Source organism: Oncorhynchus nerka, linkage group LG11, assembly GCF_034236695.1.
Source record: "Oncorhynchus nerka isolate Pitt River linkage group LG11, Oner_Uvic_2.0, whole genome shotgun sequence".
Lineage (NCBI taxonomy): Eukaryota > Metazoa > Chordata > Actinopteri > Salmoniformes > Salmonidae > Oncorhynchus > Oncorhynchus nerka.
The window spans coordinates 67522521-67545354 of record NC_088406.1 but is presented as its reverse complement, the minus strand read 5'-3'; the positions used below and the strand labels follow the sequence as shown (position 1 = coordinate 67545354).

At 43.4% G+C, this 22834-nt stretch overlaps 1 protein-coding gene and 1 long non-coding RNA gene across 3 annotated transcripts; one reads left to right on the top strand and one right to left on the bottom strand.

The window, feature by feature from the left end:
- Nucleotides 1-2262: 2262 nt before the first annotated feature.
- On the bottom strand, nt 2263-7588 carry LOC135574054 (uncharacterized). Its single transcript, XR_010465162.1, has 2 exons — nt 7507-7588; nt 2263-2820 (listed from the first exon to the last, which is right to left on the bottom strand). It is a non-coding gene; the product is annotated as an uncharacterized LOC135574054 (long non-coding RNA).
- Nucleotides 7589-7592: 4 nt separating this feature from the next.
- Nucleotides 7593-16790, top strand: LOC115137380 (zinc finger protein 777-like). Of its 2 annotated transcripts, XM_065024859.1 has the most exons (7): nt 7593-7875; nt 8387-8517; nt 8697-8858; nt 11291-11452; nt 12828-12939; nt 13170-13297; nt 14835-16790. In XM_065024859.1, the coding sequence occupies exons 1-7, from the start codon at nt 7593-7595 to the stop codon at nt 15855-15857; spliced, it is 2001 nt and encodes a 666-aa protein (XP_064880931.1). In that variant the 3' UTR covers nt 15858-16790. The 2 variants fall into 2 exon arrangements, with proteins under 2 accessions (XP_064880931.1, XP_029529541.1); XM_029673681.2 differs by lacking the exon at nt 14835-16790 and having other exon boundaries at nt 13170-14599.
- The last annotated feature ends 6044 nt before the right edge of the window (nt 16791-22834 follow it).

Genomic DNA, 22834 nt, shown 5'->3' with positions numbered 1-22834 from the left:
CAGACAAACAAAATGAGGAATTTTGTCATACATGCAAAAACGTGAGATTGGGTTTACTGAGGTGAGCACACTATGAACTACAGTCTGAATGGTATTTGGTCAGGGTCCGTATCCACAAAGCCTCTTAGCCCTCATCTACAAAGAGTCTCAGTAGGACTGCTGATATAGGATCAGTGTTTCCTTGCAGATCATAATGAATAAGATTATACGGAAAGATCCTAGATCAGCACTCCTACTGAGACTCTTTGTAGATAAGGGCCAAGGTCTTGTTTAATTGTGTCTTAAGTGTGGGCCCATGCCTTTTGAATGATCAAACCATTAAAGAGTGTCAAGTAATCAAATCAACTAACAGGTTTGCATAGTATCAAATAAACTAACATGTTTGCATAGTACTCATAGAAATCCCTCATTGCCCAATCAGATGATACTCCATAGCAGGGTGGTCATATCAGTTTTCTTGATCCAACATCCTCTCTCTCTGTATCTCTTACAGTCAGTAGACATGGAGGATGGGAATCCTGATCTGCTGCTAGTCAAAGAGGAGACAATAGAGGATGACCAGAGAGCATTGACCTGCTGAGTGGACTAAAGACGGGGGAGCAAGGTAAGGAGAAATACATATAGCCTACATACAGTAATAGATTTTCAGTGGGAATAGTGATACGTGGGCAGCAGATAGCCTAGTTGTTAGAGCATTGGGCCGGTAACCGAAAGGTTGCTAGATCGAACCCCGAGCTGACAAGGTAAAAATCAGCCGTTCTGCCCCTGAACAAGGCACTGTTCCTAAGCCGTCATTGTAAATAATAATTTATCTTAACTGACTTGCCTAGTTAAATAAAGGTTAAATAAAATAAATAAAAATACTCCTGGCAGTTATTTGTTTTCTTCCTTCTTAAAATGAAATCAATACAACTTATGTTCAAATACAAAAACACACATTATAATGTATGAACTTGATGGGAAAAAAACTCCATATGTGGAGTTCTCTGACATGTTCTTAGTCTATTTTGTAACCTCTTGCTGCAGGTTTTCAGTGGGAGGCTAACAGAGGAGACTGTGTGGCCATCTTGGATTCCCAGACCGGTGCAGCCAAGAGCCCAGGGGAAACATAATAAATCAACTCTGGGCTGGGGAACGACACTGTTAACCACAACCAGAAACAGACAGTGGAACACAAAACAACATCCACACTTAGTCTCCATGACAACAGACTGGATGAGACCAGGGCGAGGTGTGGATTTGGTCTGCGGGGACGGGGAGGTGTCCGTATGCGGCGGGAGAGAACAGACCGACTCCCCTAGCGATGCTCCGTCCTGCTCCTATAGTTGTGATTCAGAGAGACTGATGGTGCCTCAGGTTAACCCCCTAACAGGTGCTGCCTTCAGCCTGCCTTCTATAGGATCTATCAACTGGAATATGGACCCTGCAACAACACAGACACTCCCTGGCCTTTGTCCTCCTCACACTCCCCTAATGTTAAACCAGACCTCAGACAATGCCAGTGCCTCAACACTAAATGGCAGCACCAGCCGATTGACAAATGACATCAGTAGTGATGCTATCAGTAGATCCGGTGGAAAAGAGAAGTTCTTCCCGTGTTCATTCGGTGGGAAAGTCTTCAGTTTCCCCAAACAGGTGGAGCTCCACCAGAGGATGCATATGGGGGAGAAATCGTTCAGCTGCCATCTGTGCCGGACCAGTTTCTCCCACTAGTTCAACCTGAAGAGGCACCAGAGGGTAACACAGGTGAGATATCATACTGCTGCCACAAGTGTGAGAAGAGGTACTCCCACCAGCACCAGCTGAAGGTCCAAATGGAAGAAAGGCTGATTGCCTGTACGCCCTGCGGGAAGAGGTTCTCAGAGGAACTACCTCAGGATACACCAGCAGAAAATGCACCTGGCCCATGTATAGTAATATGTATTGTAGTACTAGTTAGTTTGTAGTTAATTCTGTTGGTTTAGGATGTAGTGGGGAACTGGATGAGGTGAACTGAGGAAAGAAGGAGTATGATGAGGCCGAGTAGATGATATGGTGATGGTTGTTGTAATGCTGTCTGTAAAACTATGTCCGTTTAGGTTGATACTAGTGTGTTATAATGAGGAAATAGTGCCATGGTGTACTTGATATAAAGTAGTGTTACGAATCCCTTTTGGCCCGACAGTCTAGGGGGGATGGTAATGAGACCCGTAACATAACTCATGCAAATTATTATTGTGACAAAGTAAAAGTGTGCACGAAATAACCACGACAACAGAAATCTACCGTCAAACTCTAGGTTTATTTATAAACACACGGTAATGGGGGGAGCAGGAAAGGGGGCTGAGCTGGACCCAAGGAAAGAAACAATAAATATTCAAAAACACCCCTAAGCTAGACTAGCCTACTTTAACAACAGCTAACTAACTAACCAAAAATACAGTGGGTGGTCCGCCCAGTTCTAACTAGTGTGTTTAACAAAGTTCACCTACGGGTAGTGTATGCCCATGGGCGACTTGTCTTGGTTTCCCCCTTTTCCCACCAGCAACACACAAACACCATAACCAAAAACAATACTCACAGGTGATGACAAAGTGCTATGGAGGTGCTTTAAACAAAAGAGAGGTTAAGACACAAAGCGAGAGTGAAACACAGAGACCTACAGACATGGCATTTACAGAGAGATTGAGCTAGAGATTGAGCGAGAGATTGCTCCAGAGCAAACAAATGATGGGGTTTTTAAACCATGGGGAAGGAACTGTGATAGGGTAGGAAATAGGAGGAGGTGTGTCTTCTGATTGATGATTGATTGTTGACTGATTGGGGAGTGATGGTTTTCACCTGTGAGGGGAGAAGGAGAGAAAAGAAACACACACAGGATACACACACACAGGATAACTGTATCCGTAACAGTACATTTACATTTACATTTAAGTCATTTAGCAGACGCTCTTATCCAGAGCGACTTACAAATTGGTGCATTCACCTTATGACATCCAGTGGAACAGTAGTGCATCTAAATCTTTTAAGGGGGTGAGAGTAAAGATGTGTGTATTGTTGAACATTTTCCAAAGTATTCCAAAATGTACTTAATCAAAGCGAGGGTACAAGTTGTACAGAAAAGTTCAAGTGTTACCATATAGTCAGAAAAAAATATTCTACTTTTCACATGTATCATTTTGTGCAATAAAAGTAGTGTATGACCATTTTGCTGAAATTAAATACAGTGCTGACTGACTTGGTTCTTTTTGTATCATTGCAGGGATTGAGTTTCAACACATATGGACATTTTAGTTAAATAATAAACTCTAAGGGCTCCATATTGTTAGGTACTTGAATCACTGTGTTAGAGATGGGCTTGACTGTGTTTAACATTTTATAACATCACGTCATGTTTCTGTGTGTACAGAGAAGAGTGTCTAATATAAACCTTTACGCTTTTCTGTACAATCTTTGTTTGCAGTCCATGAAGACCTGCTGATATCCAGTGTTACTGGTGGGAGAGAGTGGATCTCTGAGGCGGCTGGTCACAAACCATTGCCCAGGATCAGTATCCTGGGTCAGGAGCCGTCGTTCTTCCTTCCCGAGTCAGAACCAGGACACAAACGCAAAGGACAGAGACTCCACCACATGGAACACAACCGATGGACAGGTGGACTGAACAACCTCAGTCCTGGTGGTCATCGGAGAGACAGAGGCTCCAGTCAGGGATCCAGTCTGTCATTGGGTCACAACGTGGAAGGCCGAGCAATAGGACAGATGCAGACAAGCTGTATGCCCCACATGTGGGAAGAATTTTGCTAAGGCAAAATATGTGAAGCAGCACCAGACCATTCACACCAAGGAGAGGCCCTTCAAGTGCAAACAATGTTACAAGAGCTTCTCCTTCCTGAGTAACCTTATCAGACATAGGAGTGTCCACAATGGGGAGAAATCGTAGCAGTGTAGCTTGAGATGTACACAGGGGATGTCTGGGAACTATCCTTTAGCTGACATATTATAGTCATCATGTGAAGTGTCTTAGAGAGTTTTTTTGTTGTTGATTACTAAGTCCCTCAGTTGAGCATCTGGGCATGCTGTCTTTCTCACATGATACAGACTTGTTGTTTGGTGTGCTGGCATTGCCATAACTCTGTCATTTAAGTCTAACACTATATTCACCCTTTAAATTTGGTTTTTATTTTGTTCTATTCATAACAAATACAATGTCCCTCTTTTATATAACACCTTTATAACACCCCTTACCCCCAAATTTATTTGGCATAATCAGGTGGCACCTGTTCCTTTATGTACTAAAAATAGGTCATCAAATCTGTTGATGAGAAATTGTGTTGTCTTTTAATTTGCTTGTTTATCATTTAGACTAAAATTTGGTTTCCTTGACTTCTTTCGAACATATTGTCACAGATCGAACAATGAGCCGGATATTTCACCAGATGTATAAATGTGAAGCATCTGTTTGCTGTAGCCACTCACTACTAAATATGGTGACGAGAGCAAGCCTAGTGGCCAGCAGTAGGAGAAAAAGGAGCAAGATGGATTTTGGCCGACATTCTGTTCATTTTCTCATCAATTAAACATTTGATCTCAATACAGTTTTCTGCTTTCCAACTATAATATGTTAGGAAGAGAGTGGACTAAGTTTGGCAGACTTTACCCTTTGCCAATGTTGGGGGGAAAAGTGTGTTTTAGGAGTGCAAGGGCGTTTTGAGTTATTGCACACGCGCACTTCAGAGTAGGCGTTCCCAAAGCAAAAGCTGCAAATAGTGTATTTGGAACGTATTAAGACCCCTTGACTTTTCCCACATTTTGTTACGTCACAGCCTTGGATAAAACATTCCCCCCCTACAGGCCTTGGTCGGGGAGGTGACCAAGAACCCCATGGTCACTCTGATAGAACTCCAGCGTTCCTCTGTGGAGACGGGAGGAAGAGTCTTGGTGATTCCATACTTCCCGTCTCCACAGAGTAACGCTGGAGTTCTATCAGAGTCTTCATCGGGTTCTTGGTCACCTCCCCGACCAAGGCCTGTCTCCCGGATTGCTCAGTTTGGCCGAGGTGGCCAGCTCTAGGAAGAGTCTTGGTGATTCCATACTTCTTCCATTTAAGAATGATGGAGGTCTTGGGGACTTTCAATGCTGCAGAAATGTTATGGTACCCTTCCCTAGATCTGTGCCTCGATACAAACCTGTCTCAGAGCTCTAAGGACAATTCCTTTGACCTCATGGCTTGGTTTTTGCTCTGACATGCACTGTCAACTGTGGAACCTTATATATACTATATAGACAGGTCTGTGCCTTCGGAAATCATGTCCAATCAATTGAATATACCACAGGTGGACTCCAATCAAGTTGTAGAAACATCTCAATGATGATCAATGGAAACAGGATGCACCTGATCTCAATTTCGAGTCTCATAGCAAAGGGTCTGAATACTTATGTAAATAAGGTATCAGTTTTTTAAATTTTTATAAATGTGCAAAAAATTCTAAAAACCTGTTTTCATCATGGGTATTGTGTGTAGATTGATGAGGATTTTTTTTTAAATGTAATCAATTTTAGAATAAGGCTGTAACTTTAACAAAATGTGGAAAAAGTCTAGGGGTCTAAATACTTTCCATAGGCACTGTATACACAACAGTATTTGAAACCCCTTCAAATTAGTGGATTCGGCCATTTCAGCCACACCCGTTGCTAACAGGTGTATAAAATTGAGCACACACCCATGCAATCACTATAGACAAACATTGGCAGTAGGATGGCCTTACTGAAGAGCTCAATGACTTTCAATGTGGCACCGTCACAGGATACCACCTTTCCAACAAGTCTGTTCGTCAAATTTCTGCCCTGCTAGAGCTGCCCCGGTCAACTGTAAGTGCTGTTATTGTGAAGTGGAAACATCTAGGAGCAAGAACAGCTCAGATTCGAAATGGTAGGCCACACAGGCTCACAGAACGGGACCGCCGAGTGCTGAAGTGCGTAAAAATTGCCTGTCCTTGGTTGCAACACTCACTACAGAGTTCCAAACAGCCTCTGGAAGCAACGTCAGCAGAATAACTGTTCTTCGGGAGCTTCATGAAATGTGTTTCCATGGCCGAGCAGCTGCATTCAAGCCTAAGATCACCATGTGCAATGCCAGGCGTAGGCTGGAGTGGTGTAAAGCGCGCTGCCTTTGGACTTTGGAGCAGTGGAATTGTAAAGTTTGGTGGAGGAGGAATAATGGTCTGGGGCTGTTTTTCATGGTTCTGGCTAGGCCCAGAAAACAATGATATTCTAATTTTATTTTTTATCTAACCTTTATTTAACTAGGCAAGTCAGTTAAGAACAAATTCCTATTTACAATGATGGCCTACCCCGGCCAAACCCGGACGATGCTGGACCAATTGTGCACTGCCCTATGGGACTCCCAATCACGACCGGATGTGACACAGCCTGGATTCGAAACAGGGACTGTAGTGACGCCTCTTGCACTGATATGCAGTGCCTTAGACCACTGTGCCACTCAGGAGCCCATTCTAGAAGATTCTGTGCCTCCAACATTGTGGCAACAGTTTGGGGAAGGCCCTTTCCTGTTTCATCATGACAATGCCTCCGTGCTCAAAGCGAGGTACAGAAAGGGTTTGTCAAGATCAGTGTGGAAGAACTTGGCTGGCCTGCACAGTACCCTGACCTCAACCCCATCGAACACCTTTGGGATGAATTGGAACGCTGACTGCGAGCCAGGCCTAATCGCCCAACCTCACTAATGCTCTTGTGGCTGAATGGAAGAAAGCAAGTTCCCGCAGCAATGTTCCACCATTTAGTGGAAAGCCTTCCCAGAAGAGTGGAGGCTGTTATAGCAGAAAAGGGGGGACCAACTCCATATTAATGCCCATGATTTTGGAATAAAATGTTCGACGAGCATACTTTTGGTCATGTAGTGTACATGTGAATCTGAAATGGAATGAGGTCGATCTGAGTGTGATGCAAGTGCTGGCTAAGGCTGCTGAGCACCACACTGAAATTAGTGGGGGAGGGGCACAGTGCGTCCAAAATAAATTATTGAAGAGGACAAATTGGTTGGGTTGTGTATCGGAGGACGCATGACTTTCAGTCTCTCCCGAGCCCGTATGGGACTCAAGATAGTAGCTACTAAACATTTGGATACCACGAAATTGGGGAGAAAAAGGGCTAAAAAAAAAAAACTTAAAAAAAAAGTTGATGATGGCTTGAGGTAGGAATAAATACAGTTAATTAGTGGAGTATACAATTTTGAAATTATAAAGTTAGATGATAGGGTATTTATTTCTTACATTTTTATTTTTCAAGCAAAGTATAAGGGAGTTGTACTGCAGTCTAGTAGGTGGCGGTAATGCAACAAATTGGATGTCAACCGCCGTTAAACTTCATAGAAAAGAAGAAGTAAACGGAAGTGAACAGTGACCAGGAACAATTTCCACGTTAGCGTTTTTATTGTCGTTAATTATACGTTTATTAACACCATGGAACTCAAAATATGACTAATTGAACTTAACAACATTACATACTCACCCCCTGTAGTCTTTAATTCGCGTTGGAAAAGGGACTTGTTCGATTTACGTTATCTTGGTAACGCTAGCTGCTAACGTTAGCTAACAATGGCTAACTGTATGGTTTTTCACACTCAAATTGCCTCCATTATGGAGGTGCTAGCGAATGCAGCCGTGGCAGATATATGTAAACTCGTAGATGACGACTATGCAGTGTTTCGTTTGGAAATAACTCAAAGCCAGAAAGAAAACAGGGCATTGCGGAGGAAACTACAGCTACTGGAACTGAAGACGGCACGGGAGCGCGCCGAGAGGACAATGCGAGAGCGCGTCGTCGCCAGTCGTCCCAGTAGTGTCAAGATCCTCGACCGATACAGAGGAATCGCAAGAGGTAAATCAGTGGAGGCTGCTGAGGGGAGGATGGCTCATTATAATGTCTGGAACGGTGCAAATGGAATGACATCAAACACATTGATACCATTCTGCTCCAGCCATTACCACGAGCCCGTCCTCCCCAATTAAGCTGCCACCAACCTCCTGTGATGTTCATATATAGCTCAGTACAGTAGCCCCATTCCCCTCTGTACATGTGTTCAGATGTGTTACCCAGAATTTGGTCTTGGTCAGTTTTTGGACAGTATGCAATAATTCCCCTGATTACTTATCCATCATATTCTAACCAGATTCTTGATTTACTGCATTTCCTATTATTTACTCAACAATGTGATACATGGAACATAATACATACATCAATAAATAGTATATCAATAAGTTATGAGAAGTGTTACCTTACATCCTTGCCAATTCTAAATCTTGTTAAAACTGTCAATAGTCTACAACATAGAGGTAAGCATTGACAGTACCTAATTTAACCACCTCTTTTCCCCCAATCACTCTCTCAGGTGAAGGAAATCTCACTGGAGGCCACAGGAGCTTTGTGAAGCCAGCGGGACATAATACATGGAGAGATGACCAACCAATCACTGTTGATGAGGGGAGTGGAACCTCAACCCAGCATGTTATCATGATAGAGGTTAGTGTAATAGTATTACATCAAAATTACAGTACATCAAATGTGGCCAGTTTATTTCAGAAAGGCTCCCTCAGCTATTTACTTGCTTACATGTACATCCTAATTTATCTGCCATAGAGGAGCTTGTGAGACTTCCCTATGACATTGTTATCCAATAGCCTCCTCTCTTCTTGTGTCAGTCTGCAGAGGCTGAAAGTCCTGGGGTCAAGCTGGATAGGTCTGAAGTAGAAGAAGACCCACGGCACAGCAGAGACATCAAGACTGGAGGGACTGGAGCGCTCCCTGTAGCCACGGAGGACCCCGCCCCAGCGCAGCCCAGGACCCGACACAGCATCACGGAGGTCAGTGGAACGCTGAACACCGTCCTCAAGTCAGAGACCAACACAGAGACTTTAACAGTAACACAAAGGCTTTTACACACAGGATCTGACCACAGGTCAGACTCGGAGAGACTGGGGCTTGGGGGACTGGGGTGTCCTCCTGCTCCAAGGTCAGAATATTTACTTTACAGTAACCCGAGCCCGAGGACGGTTCATTCCAATCCAGATTCAGGTGATGTGTTAAATGCTGGCGATGATCCGTGTTGTTCTTACACTACAGAGATGGACCCTGGCAACATGCCCTTGGGTTTAGAGACACAGACTGATCAATCTAGAGGAGACTGGAATCGGTACAGTAGTAGTGTGTACTCTGAAGGGTGCCTAGATAAGAAAAGGAAGGGTCTAGTTGTAGATGAAGTGACCGTGAAAGTGGAGGGCGACACTCCTCCCACATGGAATGCAGATAGTCACCTAGGCGATGGACACTCACAGGGCAGAGATTTCTTAGATTACAGGGAAAGCTTAGTGTCCACGTCGATGGGGCCTTCTGATTCACACGGGCGTATCCTTTTCGATCAGGTATTGAACTCAAACGACAGGACTGGAGCCCAGACTCAGGGAGGGGGAGCCACATCAGGCAATAGTAAAGAGAAACGGTTCCTCTGCATGTTCTGTAACAAAGGCTTCAGCTGCGCCCAGAAGGTGGAGATCCACCAGAGGGTCCACACAGGAGAGAAACCATACAGCTGCCCCCAGTGTCACATGCGCTTCGCCCAGTCTGGCAGCCTGAAGAGGCACCAGAAGGTCCACACAGGGGAGAAACCCTTCAGCTGCCCTCAGTGTGATAAGAGGTTCTCCCGTCAGCACCTGCTGAAGACGCACCTGAAGGTCCACACAGGAGAGAGGCCGTTCGCCTGTACACAATGTGGGAAGAGGTTCTCAGAGAGGAGCTACCTCAAGATACACCAGAAGAAAAACCATTCCACTCTATAGCTTCTGAAGTGTTGATCACCTCCTGCATTAAAAACTACCATTAATTGTCATTGTTGTCAGCAGAAAAGATCCACAGATGCATTTGGATTAACAAGAGTAACAGATTTCAGTGTTGAATATTCCTGGGTAGAATATTCAACACTACGTAAAGGTAGACTCAGCGAGATGATGTAGATCCGTGTTCACCAACTGGCGGCTCGCGGTTCAGTTATCTAAGCAATTTAAAACGAATACATTCGTATTTGTTTTTGTTGTTGGACATAAAACACCAGCAAATCAGTTCCAATTGATTTTCATTTTGGAAATCTGTTCCTGAGTTTTCCCATGTTTAATAGAAAGATATGTGATCGTATACAAATTTAAGCAAGTTTTGAAATTATTATATTTTTGTCAAATATTATATCTGTTTGGGCTTCTTGCCTTCAATTTTCAGTCTACAAATTATAATTATGTTCCGGCCCCTTGACCATCTGCAAGAAAGATATCGGCCCACAGCTGAATCTAGTTGATGATCTCTGACTTCGATGCACAAAGTAAACAGCAGTAGTGGGTCAATTTCCGCAATAACTAAGAGTGTTGAAGCATGAGGCTGAACAAGGAATAATGAGAGTAACAGATTTCAGTGTTGAATATTCCTTGGTATAATATAGTATCCAGACATTGTGTGATATATAAGGCATATATAAGCCTAATGAGTCAGTTTCATATTGTGTTTGTACCGTACATTTGATGTTAAATCCATTACCTCCTTTCAACTACCCAAAAATTCCCAAGACACTTTTAATGAGAAAAGAAATGCAGTTTATCGAGTAAATACAGATTTGTTCCTGTGACATGTGTATGTGTGGTTTTCATATGGTGTATTTAGAACTCGTTTATGTTTAATAAACACAAAATGTGACTTTTCATTCCAAGACTGTCATTGAGACTCTTTAGTATACATCACTTCTGATCTCACCATATTCTGCATAAACATGACGTTTTACCCAATATACATTTTGCACCTACTAAATATACCTACATATACCTACCACAGCAGACTGCTGAGAGGAGAATGGCAAATGGAATGACGTCAAACACCTGGAAACCATGTGTTTGATGTATTTTATACCATTCCACCTATTCCGCTCAAGTCATTAACACAAGCCCGTTCTCCCCAATTAAGGTGCCACCAAACTTCTGTGATACCCACACACCAACAAACACCTACTGTACACATCAGAATAGTTTTGTCAGGTTTGTCTGACTTTTGACTTATCATAGCTGACTTATTTTTACCCACATCATATTTATGTCCACCATGATGGGTTTAAAAACAATGAAGTCATTCTGTAACTACAGTACAGGACTCAAATGTAGTGGGGATGGGTAAACCCTCCATGTTGAAAGTGTGTTTATTATCTGTGTGTACATACCTGAGGGAGTGTATGTCTGTGTAATCTGTATCACCTCTCATCCAGGAGGAGGAGGGTCCAGAGGTGCTGCTGGTGAAGGAGGAGGGGTGGGAGGAGGGTCTGGGGAACCCTGAGGGGACCATGGTCATGGAGGACAACCAGACTACACCTCCTGAACCCACAGAGGAACCAGCTGAGCAGCACAGGACCACACACAGTCTCACTGAGGTGAGCCCACTGAACTACTGTCTGAATGGTTTTAGGTCAGCGGCATAGCCACAAAGCCACTCAGAGTATGAGTGCTGATCTAGGATCAGTTTAGTCTTTTAGAGCATAGTTAATAAGATTTATATGGAAGGATCCTAGATCAGCAATCCTACTCTGAGACTTTGTGGATACAGGCCCAGGTTTTAATAATTGTGTCTTACGTGTGGCACCATGCCTTTGAATTGTCAAACCATTAAAGTATGTCATGGAAATTCTACACATGGGACACTCAAAGTCAATCTTAAATTAATCATTGTTTATTACCAGCATGCTGAGAGGTCAGTCAAACTTAGATGCATAAGGTATCAGTCTGAAGTGAGCTCTACCGGGGCAGTCCCGTTAGTTGTCTTAAATATTTATGCAGGCAAGTTATATTAGCATGATTTAGCTTATTCATCATTCATAATTAATTCCTCATTAACGTTTGGTTCATGCATGTGACAGACAAATACCTCACGAGGCTTCTTCTGTACAAGCTGAGACCTTGAAACTGAGATATCCTTTCGTTCTCAAAACAAAGTTCTGAGTGTACTGCCAAATTGCAGATACTGACAGTGAGGATTTGTTCAGCCAGTCACTTGTATGAACACAGAAATTGGTTATTAGAAATGCACAAACATCTCTTCAGAGTGGCGCAGTTGTCTAAGGCACTGCATGGCAGTGCTAGCTTTCCCACTAGAGATCCTGGGTTCGAGTCCAGAGTCTGTCGCAGTCGGCCGCGACCGGGAGACCCATGGGGCGGCGCACAATTGGCCCGGTGTCGTCCAGGTTAGGGGAGGGTTTGGCCGACAGGGATGTCCTTGTCCTAGCGACTCCTGTGGCGGGCCAGGCAAAGTACATGCTGACACGGTTGTCAGCTGCACAGTGTTTCGTCCAACACATTGGTGCGGCTGGCTTCCGGGTTAAATGGGCATTGTGTCAAGAAGCAGTGCAGGTTGGTTGGGTTGTGTTTCGGAGGACACACGGCTCTCGACCTTCACCACTCCCATGTCCATAAGGGAGTTGCAGCAATGAGACAAGACTGTAACTACCAATTGGATACCACGAAATTTGGGTATAAAAAAAAAATCCATCTCAACTGTCAAGTAATCAAATGAACTAATGAGGTCTTGATGAATTTTGTCTTAAGTGTGGGACCATGCCTTTTAAATGATCAAACTGTTAAAGAGTGTCAAGTAATCAAATCAACTAACACGTTTGCATAGTATCAAATAAATTGACCTGTTTGCATAGTACTCACAGCAATCCCTAATTGCCCAATCAGAAAATGCTCCATAGCAGGGTGCTCATATCAGATTTCTTGATCCAATATCCTCTCACTCTGTATCTCTTACAGCCAGTAGACATGGAGGATTGGAAGCCTGATCTGCTGCTGGTCAAAGAGGAGACAATAGAAGACGGACCAGATAGTATTGACCTGCCGAGTGGACTAAAGATGGGGGAGCAAGGTAAGGGAGAAATACATATAGCCTACATACAGTAATAGATCTACACTGGGAATAGTGATGCACCTGGCTATTCTTTTTTTTCTTCATTCATAAATACAATTTATGTTTACATATAAAAACACACATTATAATGTATATAATGTATAACCAGGTGATTGACCAGGTAAAAAAACAACATACGTAAAGTTTTCTATGCCATGTAAAGTCTATTTTGTACCCTCTTCCTGCAGGTGGTTGGCTGGAGGCTAACAGAGGAGACTGGGCTCCCATCTTGGATTCCCAGACCCAGACCAGTGCAGTCAAGCGCCCAGGGAACAACATCACTGAGCAGGCCAGGACCAGAGGTGACATAGTGGAGGTCAGTGGATGGGACAGCGTCCTCAACTCTGGGCTGGGGAACAACACTGTTAACCAGAAACAGATAGTGGGACACAAAACAACAACCAATCTTAGTCTCCATGACAACAGACTGGCTGTGACCAGGGAGAGGCGTAGATTTGGTCTGCGGGGACGGGGAGGTGTCCATATGAGGCGGGAGAGAACAGACACAGACTCGGGTAGGGATGCTCCGTCCTGCTCCAATAGTTGTGATTCAGAGAGACTGATGCCTCAGGTTAACCCCCTAACAGGTGCTGCCTTCAGCCTGCCTTCTATAGGATCTATCAACTGGAACATGGACCCTGCGACAACACAGACACTCCCTGGCCTTCATCCTCCTCACACTTTCCTAATGTTAAACCAGACCTCAGACAATGCCAGTGCCTCAAAACTAAATGGCAGCACCAGCCCATTGACAAATGACATTAGTAGTGACGTTATCAGTAGATCCGGTGGAAAAGAGAAGCGCTTCCCGTGTTCATTCTGTGGGAAAGCCTTCAGTTTCCCCAAACAGGTGGAAATCCACCAGAGGATGCACACGGGGGAGAAACCATTCGGCTGCCAACTGTGTGAGAAGAGGTTCTCCCATCAGCACCACCTGAAGAGACACCAGAGGGTCCACACAGGGGAGAAACCTTTCAGCTGCCCCCAGTGTGAGAAGAGGTTCTCCCACCAGCACCAACTGAAGATGCACCTGAAGGTCCACACGGGAGAGAGGCCGTTCGCCTGTATGCACTGCGGGAAGAGGTTCTCCGAGAGGAGCTACCTTAGGATACATCAGCAGAAAATGCACATGGCCCATGTATAGAGTATAGTAACATGTTATGTAGTACTAGATAGTATGTTTGTAGTTATTTCTGTTGGTTTTGGATGTAGGAGGGAACTGGATGAGGTGAACTGAAAAAAAATGAATATGAGGAGGCAGAGTAGATGATATGGTGATGGTTGGTGTGATGGTGTCTGTACAAATGCTTCACTGATGAAGAGTGACACATTTTCCCCCTTTAGGTTGATACTGGTGTTTTATAGTGAGATAATTATGGTGCCTTAATTAATGTTTACTTTATGTGAAGTTGTGTGTTATGTCATGTTGAGCCTTTTCCAATGTATTCAAAAAATAATAATTTAAAGTGGGGTACCAGATTTACAGAAAAGGTCAAGTGTTACCATAGTGAAAAAGTTATTATATTTGTCACGTATCGTTTTGTGCAATAAAAGTACTATACTTCAAGTTGTCTTAGTGTATGATCATTTTGTGAAATTAAATACAAAATTGACTCTGTGCTGACTGACTTGGTTATTTTTGTATCATTGCAGGGACTGAGTTTCCCTTATCTCAGTCTAACCAGAACATTATACTTCATTCTTGATTCAACACATACGGAATAGTTTTAGGCTCCATATTGTTAGGTACTTCAATCACAGTGGTTTTACATTTTATAATATCGTGTTTCTGTGTGTACAGCAGAGTTTCTTACATAAACTTTTATGCTTTTCTGTACAATTTGTGTTTACAGTCTGCTGTCCATGAGGACCTGCTGATATCCGGTGTTGCTGGCTGGAGACACTGGACCTCTGAGGCGGCTGGGAACACACCCTGGCCCCGGATCAGTACCCTGGATCAGGAGCCGTCGCTCTTCCTTCCCGAGTCGGAACCAGGACCCAACCCCGAGGGACAGAGACTCCACCACCACACAGAAGACAACCAGTGGACAGGTGGATTGAATAACCTCAATACTGGTGGTCATCAGAGAGACAGAGGGTCCAGTCAGGGATCCAGTCTGCAGCCCAGACCCTTCTCTCCACAGTCTCAGTGCAGGGATGAAGCAGGGCCTGGGGCTGATAGAGATAGAGATAGACCTTCCTGTTCCTATGATACAAACACCACAGTGTCCATGATGAACAGAGAAGGTCACCCTGGGCTTCAGCCTTCACAAACAGTGGTGAGTGAACCCCTTGGGGGTAGTCTAACAGGAAGTCTGTCTTCTCCTTCAGGGTCTCATCTAATGCCTAATGACTGGGTTCATAGGAGGCCTGGGTCTAGCCTTCCTCAGTTACCTCATGGTTACCCCACCAATACAGACAAGGTCAGGATGGGTGTTCACCACAAGAGGTACCTAGCCTATAACACGGCACCCAATCTCAACAACACCCAAACAATGGCTAGAGGTCAAGGAGGGAGCTCAAAGACTAACGACCTGAGGGTGGTGGCTCCTGCTTCTACCTCCTCTGGGTCACAACGTGGGAAGCAATGCGTTAGGACGGACGCCGACAAACCGTATGCCTGTCCCACGTGTGGGAAGCGCTTCTCTGAGGCAAACTATGTGAAGCAACACCAGACCGTTCACACCAAGGAGAGGCCCTTCAAGTGTAAGCTGTGTTACAAGAGCTTCTCCTTCCTGAGTAACCTTATCAGGCATAGGGGTGTCCACAATGAGGAGGAACCCTTCAGCTGTACCCAGTGTCACATGCACTTTGCCCATGCTGGCAACCTGAAGAGGCACCAGAGAGTCCACACAAGGGAGAAATCCTCCAGCTGACCCCATTGTGAGAAGAGATTCTCCAGCCAGCACCAGCTGAAGATGCACCTCAAGGTCCACACGGGAGAGTGGCTGTTCGCCTGTACACACTGTGGGAAGAGATTCTCAGAGAGGAGCTACCTCAGGACACACCAATAGAAAACCATTCCACTCTATAACATAGAAAGTAACCATACCACTCAAACCCTGAATTAAAGACAAACATGAATTGTCATTTTTGTCAGCTGATGCATTTGGAATAATGAGAGTAATAGTGTTGAATATTCCTAGGTAGAATATTGCATCCAGACATTTATAAGTCTAAAAAGTCTGTTACATATTGTGTTTGTACTGCGTTGGATATATGATGTTCACAAATGCCATTCAACTACTTAATTTCTTTCCAAAGACACTTAATGAGAAAATAAATGTAGTTTATCATACAGATTTGTAGTTGAGACAGGTGTATGTTGGTGTATTTAACACTTTAACACACACTTTAACACAAAATGGGACTTTTCATTCTAAGACTTTCATTGAGACTAGTATACATCACATCTGACCTCATCACACCAGTGGAGGTTCCTCAGAGGAGGAAGGGGAGGACTTTAATTTCTTTTTTTTTAAATAGTAAAAAAGTTATCCTTTTTAGACAAGACTACTAAATATATTTACGCAATCAAATCATTGATTAAAACACACTGTTTTCTAATGGAATACAACTTGGCCGCTATGAAAGTGAACTGTGTTTACTGGTGATACGGGGTGTATTCATTCTGACCATTCTGTTGAAAAACGTTTCTTAAACGGAAGCAAATGGAACGAAACGGGGATAAACATACCTGAATTTGTCCAATGGAAACTCTCGTTTGCAACTGTTGGACGAATGATTACACATTAGATCAGCTAGATGCAGGGAAGAGTGTGCAAGGCGGTATTAAATGTGTCACTCACTGTCTGTCCATGTGTAACTGTCTGTCACCTCAAATAATTCTGTCGACCTGTGTACACCTACTTTGTAAACTTTCATTCATAGGCTAGGTGGTAGCAACCTCATAATGGGTATAGGGAACATTTGAGTATCATGTAGTAGCCTAAACCTATCAATGTTACATTGAACTGGGTGAATGGAATATGAATGAAAGTCATCCAATATGCTGTAATAGAAATAAGGCCATGCTCATGAAGAAAAAAAGACATTCTGAAGCCCACTCCCAACCCTAACCCTATAGTTCATATAGAAAATGCGCTATTTGCTACAGTCAAAGACTGCAGAACGATTTTTTTGACAGGGGGTGCAGGGTTTTATTTTTTGTTGCCTGATATAGATAGGTTTCAACTTATAACGTCCGACGTTTTGGTATGCTATTAATCAACTTGTTTATAATTAGATACAATGTAGCTTCTCTTTTGCCATTATGTTGCCCCAGAATACTAACTATACCCTAGCTCAGTAGAATAACGTAATAGATCGATATAATGAATGCTTCGATTTAGTTGACATTGGTGAAGACGTTTAGGTACTTGGGAAAAAAATACAATAAATAAATAACAGGACAGATTTTCTGTGTAAAATCTTCAAATGACATCAGTTTGACAGGTTGTCAGGAAAAATAAACCTGTGAAAACGGCCCAACGTGTTTCTGATAAGATTTCATTTCGGCTTCGATGCATATTTGATGTGGTTAAAATACTATCAGTTTTTATGAGGCTTTTATGATGAAGACAGCGCCTCTACATATGGTATCTAATTGAGCATTGCATTATCTCAAGATGCAGAAAGAAATTGCCTACGTTTGGTGTATCATTTTAGTGCAATACATACTTAATTCTGCAGGAGTTATTATGAAGGCTATAGCCCTATTCTAACGGGACTAGTATTACTAGAGAACCTCGGTTATGTATTTATTATTTATTTATGTCCGTTATCCCGGTGGACGATTCAGACCGGATTCGTTTTTTGCCCCCTGTGATGCTTTCTTTTTTTTCTTCTATAAATTGACAGTTATGACGGAAGCCTATAGGTTTTTTTCTAGTCGTGAAGATTATTCAAGAAATCCAGGCGATGACAGGCTAGGCTGATAACTTGAGCTTGGTTCCCAAGTTTCTAAACCATACCAAACCATCTTTGGTAAAGTGTCGCCCTAATATTTGAATTGAGGAAGTGTGATCATAATCATTCGGATATTTTAGCTATCCGCAGTAGAATACGTCCTAAATGCCCCCAGCCTTCAGGTGTGAGCTAAACAGATAACTTGTGCTTGACATGCGTTTTTAGGCTATGGATGAGAAAGTGAACTTGTTCCAAAAGTTTAGCTCAGATGTATGCTACTTTGCGATATATTAACAGCAAGTGTGGCATTAAATAGTCGCCATATTTTCCAATGATGGATTTTGTGATTTTCAATTCATTCGCACTAAACGTATAAACAAAGGCATTCACTGTAAAAGTCGATACATGTAGACCCTTCATATATAGGCCATGAGCAGCACTTTGCTCAATTTATCGAATCAGTTATTGTTTTCTTGCTCAAATCGCGAGAAACAACTGTCAAACTCAGACATTAATCTAAAAACACGGGGATGTTGATTCGCACGGGACGACCATTATTGGAGTTTGCAAAAAAACAGATTGTTCTGGTTAGTCAATGTCCAGATTTTAGTTTCCATTTACAATTGAAGTCGGAAGTTTACATACACCTTAGCCAAATACATTTAAACTTTGTTTTTCACAATTCCTGACATTTTATCCTAGTAAAAATTCCCTGTTTTAGGTCAGTTAGGATCACAACTTTATTTTAGGAATGTGAAATGTCCAAATAATAGTAGAGAGAATTATTTATTTCAGCTTTTATTTCTTTCATCACATTCCCAGTGGGTTAGAAGTTTACATACACTCATTAGTATTTGGTAGCATTGCCTTTAAATGGTTTAACTTGGGTCAAACATTTCAGGTGGCCTTCCACAAGCTTCCCACATTAATAAATTGGGTGAATTTTGGCCCATTTCTCCTGACAGAGCTGGTGTAACTGAGTCAGGTTTGTAGGCCTCCTTGCTCGCACATGCTTTTTCAGTTCTGGCCACAAATTTTAGATGGGATTGAGGTCAGGGCTTGGCCACTCCAATACCTTGACTTTGTTGTCCTTAAGTCATTTTGCCACAACTTTGGAAGTATGCTTGGGGTCATTGTCCATTTGGAAGACCCATTTGCGACCAAGCTTTAACTTCCTGACTGATGTCTTGAGATGTTGCTTCAATATATCCACATAATTTCCCCTCATGATGCCATCTATTTTGTGACGTGCACCAGTCCCTCCTGCAGCAAAGCACCCCCACAACATGATGCTGCCACCCCGGTGCTTCACGGTTGGGATGGCGTTCTTCGGCTTGCAAGCCTCCCACTTTTTCCTCCAAACATAACAATGGTCATTTTGGCTATTTTTGTTACATTTCTCCAAAAAGTACGATCTTTGTCCCCATGTGCAGTTGCAAACTGTCTGGCTTTTTTATGGCGGGTATGGAGCAGTGGCTTCTTCCTTGCTGAGCGGCCTTTCAGGTTATGTCGATATAGGACTTGTTTTACTGTGGATATAGATACTTTTTTACCTGTTTCCTCCAACATCTTCACAAGGTCCTTTGCTGTTGTTCTGGGATTGATTTGCACTTTTCACACCAAAGTACGTTCATCTCTAGGAGACAGAACGCGTCTCCTTCCTGAGCGGTATGACGGCTGCATGGTCCTATGGTGTTTATACTTGCTTACTATTGTTTGTACAGATGAACGTGGTACCTTCAGGCATTTGGAAATTGCTCCCAAGGATGAACCAGACTAGTGGAGGTCTACAATTTTCTTTCTGAGGTCTTGGCTGATTTCTTTTGATTTTCCCATGATGTCAAGCAAAGAGGCACTGAATTTGAAGGTAGGCCTTGAAATACATCCACAGGTACACCTCCAATTGACTCAAATTATGTTTATTAGCCTATCAGAAACTTCTAAAGCCATTACATAATTTTCTGGAATTTTCCAAGCTGTTTAAAGGGACAGTCAACTTAATGTATGTAAACTTCTTGTGCTACTTGTGCTAAACTTCTTGTGATATAGTGAATTATAAGTGAAATAATATGTCCCTAAACAATTGTTGGAAAAATGACTTGTGTCATGCACAAAGTAGATGTCCTAACCTATTTGCCAAAACTATAGTTTGTTAAATCAAGAAATTTGTGGAGTGGTTGAAAAACAAGTTTTAATGACTCCAACCTAAGTGTAAACTTCCGACTTCAACTGTAACTAATCTAAACAGTAGGCCACAGTTCCCTTGACATGCCATAGGCCTATTTGAAGTCCAGTTTTGTGACTGTCAGATTTGTATTCTTCACAATCATCACACATAATATAGCTGACACTGCTATCATCCTCTTTTACCACTTCACCAAATATTTTCAGAAGATTACTTTTCTGGCCCTCCCGTCTCTTTATTTTCAACTCTTCTTTCACAGCTTTTGTCTTCTTGAATTACAATGTCCTTTTTTCAACCCACCCGCCACCCACCCAACAATATTTAATGACCCTAAATGATGTGCCGATTAGGAGTCAATCCACGCATCACTAGTGGTTATGATATGAAGGTTTGTTTGGCTTGGAAATGTTTTTTTTTGCCTGGTCACAGACAGCTGATGTGTTGTGCACTGAAGTCCACAAGCGGGAAAAGGTGAGAGGAGGAGAGCGTAGTGTTAAGTTGGCTGTATGTCCTTTGGGTGGTGGATCATTCTTGATACACATGGGAAACTGTTGAGTGTGAAAAACTCAGCAGCTTTGCCGTTCTTGACACACTCAAACAGATGCACCTGGCAACTGCTACCATACCCTATTCAAAGGCACTTAAATCTTTTGTCTTGCCCTTTCACCCTCTAAATGGCACACATATACAATCCATGTCTCAGGCTGAGTTCCTAATGTTTAGTACACTCAGTGTATGTATATACACTGCTCAAAAAAATAAAGGGAACACTTAAACAACATAATGTAACTCCAAGTCAATCACACTTCTATGAAATCAAACTGTCCACTTAGGAAGCAACACTGATTGACAATAAATTTCACATGCTGTTGTGCAAATGGAATAGACAACAGGTGGAAATGATAGGCAATTAGCAAGACACCCCCAATAAAGGAGTGGTTCTGCAGGTGGTGACCACAGACCACTTCTCAGTTCCTATGCTTCCTGGCTGATGTTTTGGTCACTTTTGAATGCTGGCGGTGCTTTCACTCTAGTGGTAGCATGAGACGGAGTCTACAACCCACACAAGTGGCTCAGGTAGTGCAGCTCATCCAGGATGGCACATCAATGCGAGCTGTGACAAGAAGGTTTGCTGTGTCTGTCTGCGTAGTGTCCAGAGCATGGAGGCTCTACCAGGAGACAGGCCAGTACATCAGGAGACGTGGAGGAGGCCGTAGGAGGGCAACAACCCAGCAGCAGGACCGCTACCTCTGCCTTTGTGCAAGGAGGAGCAGGAGGAGCACTGCCAGAGCCCTGCAAAATGACCTCCAGCAGGCCACAAATGTGCATGTGTCTGCTCAAACGGTCAGAAACAGACTTCTTGAGGGTGGTATGAGGGCCCGACGTCCACAGGTGGGGGTTGTGCTTACAGCCCAATACCGTGCAGGACGTTTGGCATTTACCAGAGAACACCAAGATTGGCGCCCTGTGCTCTTCACAGATGAAACCAGGTTCACACTGAGCACATGAGACAGATGTGACAGAGTCTGAAGACGCTGTGGAGAACGTTCTGCTGCCTGCAACATCCTCCAGCATGACCGGTTTGGTGGTGGGTCAGTCATGGTGTGGGGTGGCATTTCTTTGGGGGGCCGCACAGCCCTCCATGTTCTCTCCATAGGTAGCCTGACTGCCATTAGGTTGGGTTGTGCAGTGGGGGAGAACTTTGTGGGCTATACTCGGCCTTGTCTCAGGATGGTAAGTTGGTGGTTGAAGATATCCCTCTAGTAGTGTGGGGGCTGTGCTTTGGCAAATTGGGTGGGGTTATATCCTTCCTGTTTGGCCCTGTCCGGGGGTGTCCCCGGATGGGACCACAGTGTCTCCTGACCCCTCCTGTCTCAGCCTCCAGTATTTATGCTGCAGTAGTTTATGTGTCGGGGGCTAGGGTCAGTTTGTTATATCTGGAGTACTTCTCCTGTCCTATTCGGTGTCCTGTGTGAATTTAAGCGTGCTCTCTCTAATTATATATTTCTCTCTTTCTTTCTCTCTCTCTCGGAGGACCTGAGCCCTAGGACCATGCCTCAGGACTACCTGACATGATGACTCCTTGCTGTCCCCAGTCAACTGTTCTGCCATATTATTATTTGACCATGCTGGTCATTTATGAACATTTGAACATCTTGGCCATGTTCTGTTATAATCTCCACCCGGCACAGCCAGAAGAGGACTGGCCGAGATGAGATCCTCAGACCCCTTGTGAGACCATATGCTGGTGCGGTTGGCCCTGGGTTCCTCCTAATGCAAGACAATGCTAAACCTCATGTGGCTGGAGTGTGTCAGCAGTTCCTGCAAGAGGAATGCATTGATGCTATGGAAGGCATTGATGCTAAGCATGAGGGTGGCAGCATCCTGTTGTGGGGGTGCTTTGCTGCAGGAGGGACTGGTGCACGTCACAAAATAGATGGCTTCATGAGAAAGGACAATTGCGTGGATATATTGAAGCAACATCCCAAGACATCAGTCAGGAAGTTAAAGCTTGGTTGCAAATGAGTCTTCCAAATGGACAATGACCCCAAGCATACTTCCAAAGTTGTGGCAAAATGGCTTAAGGACAATAAAGTCAAGGTTTTGGAGTGGCCATCACAAAGCTGGCATCATTAAACTGAAGACATATTTAGTTTATCAAATCAAATCTCTGTAATTATTATTACGTGATTAACTAATCAGGTAGATGTAATTAACTAGGAAGTCGGGGCACCAAGGAAAATATTCAGATTACAAAGT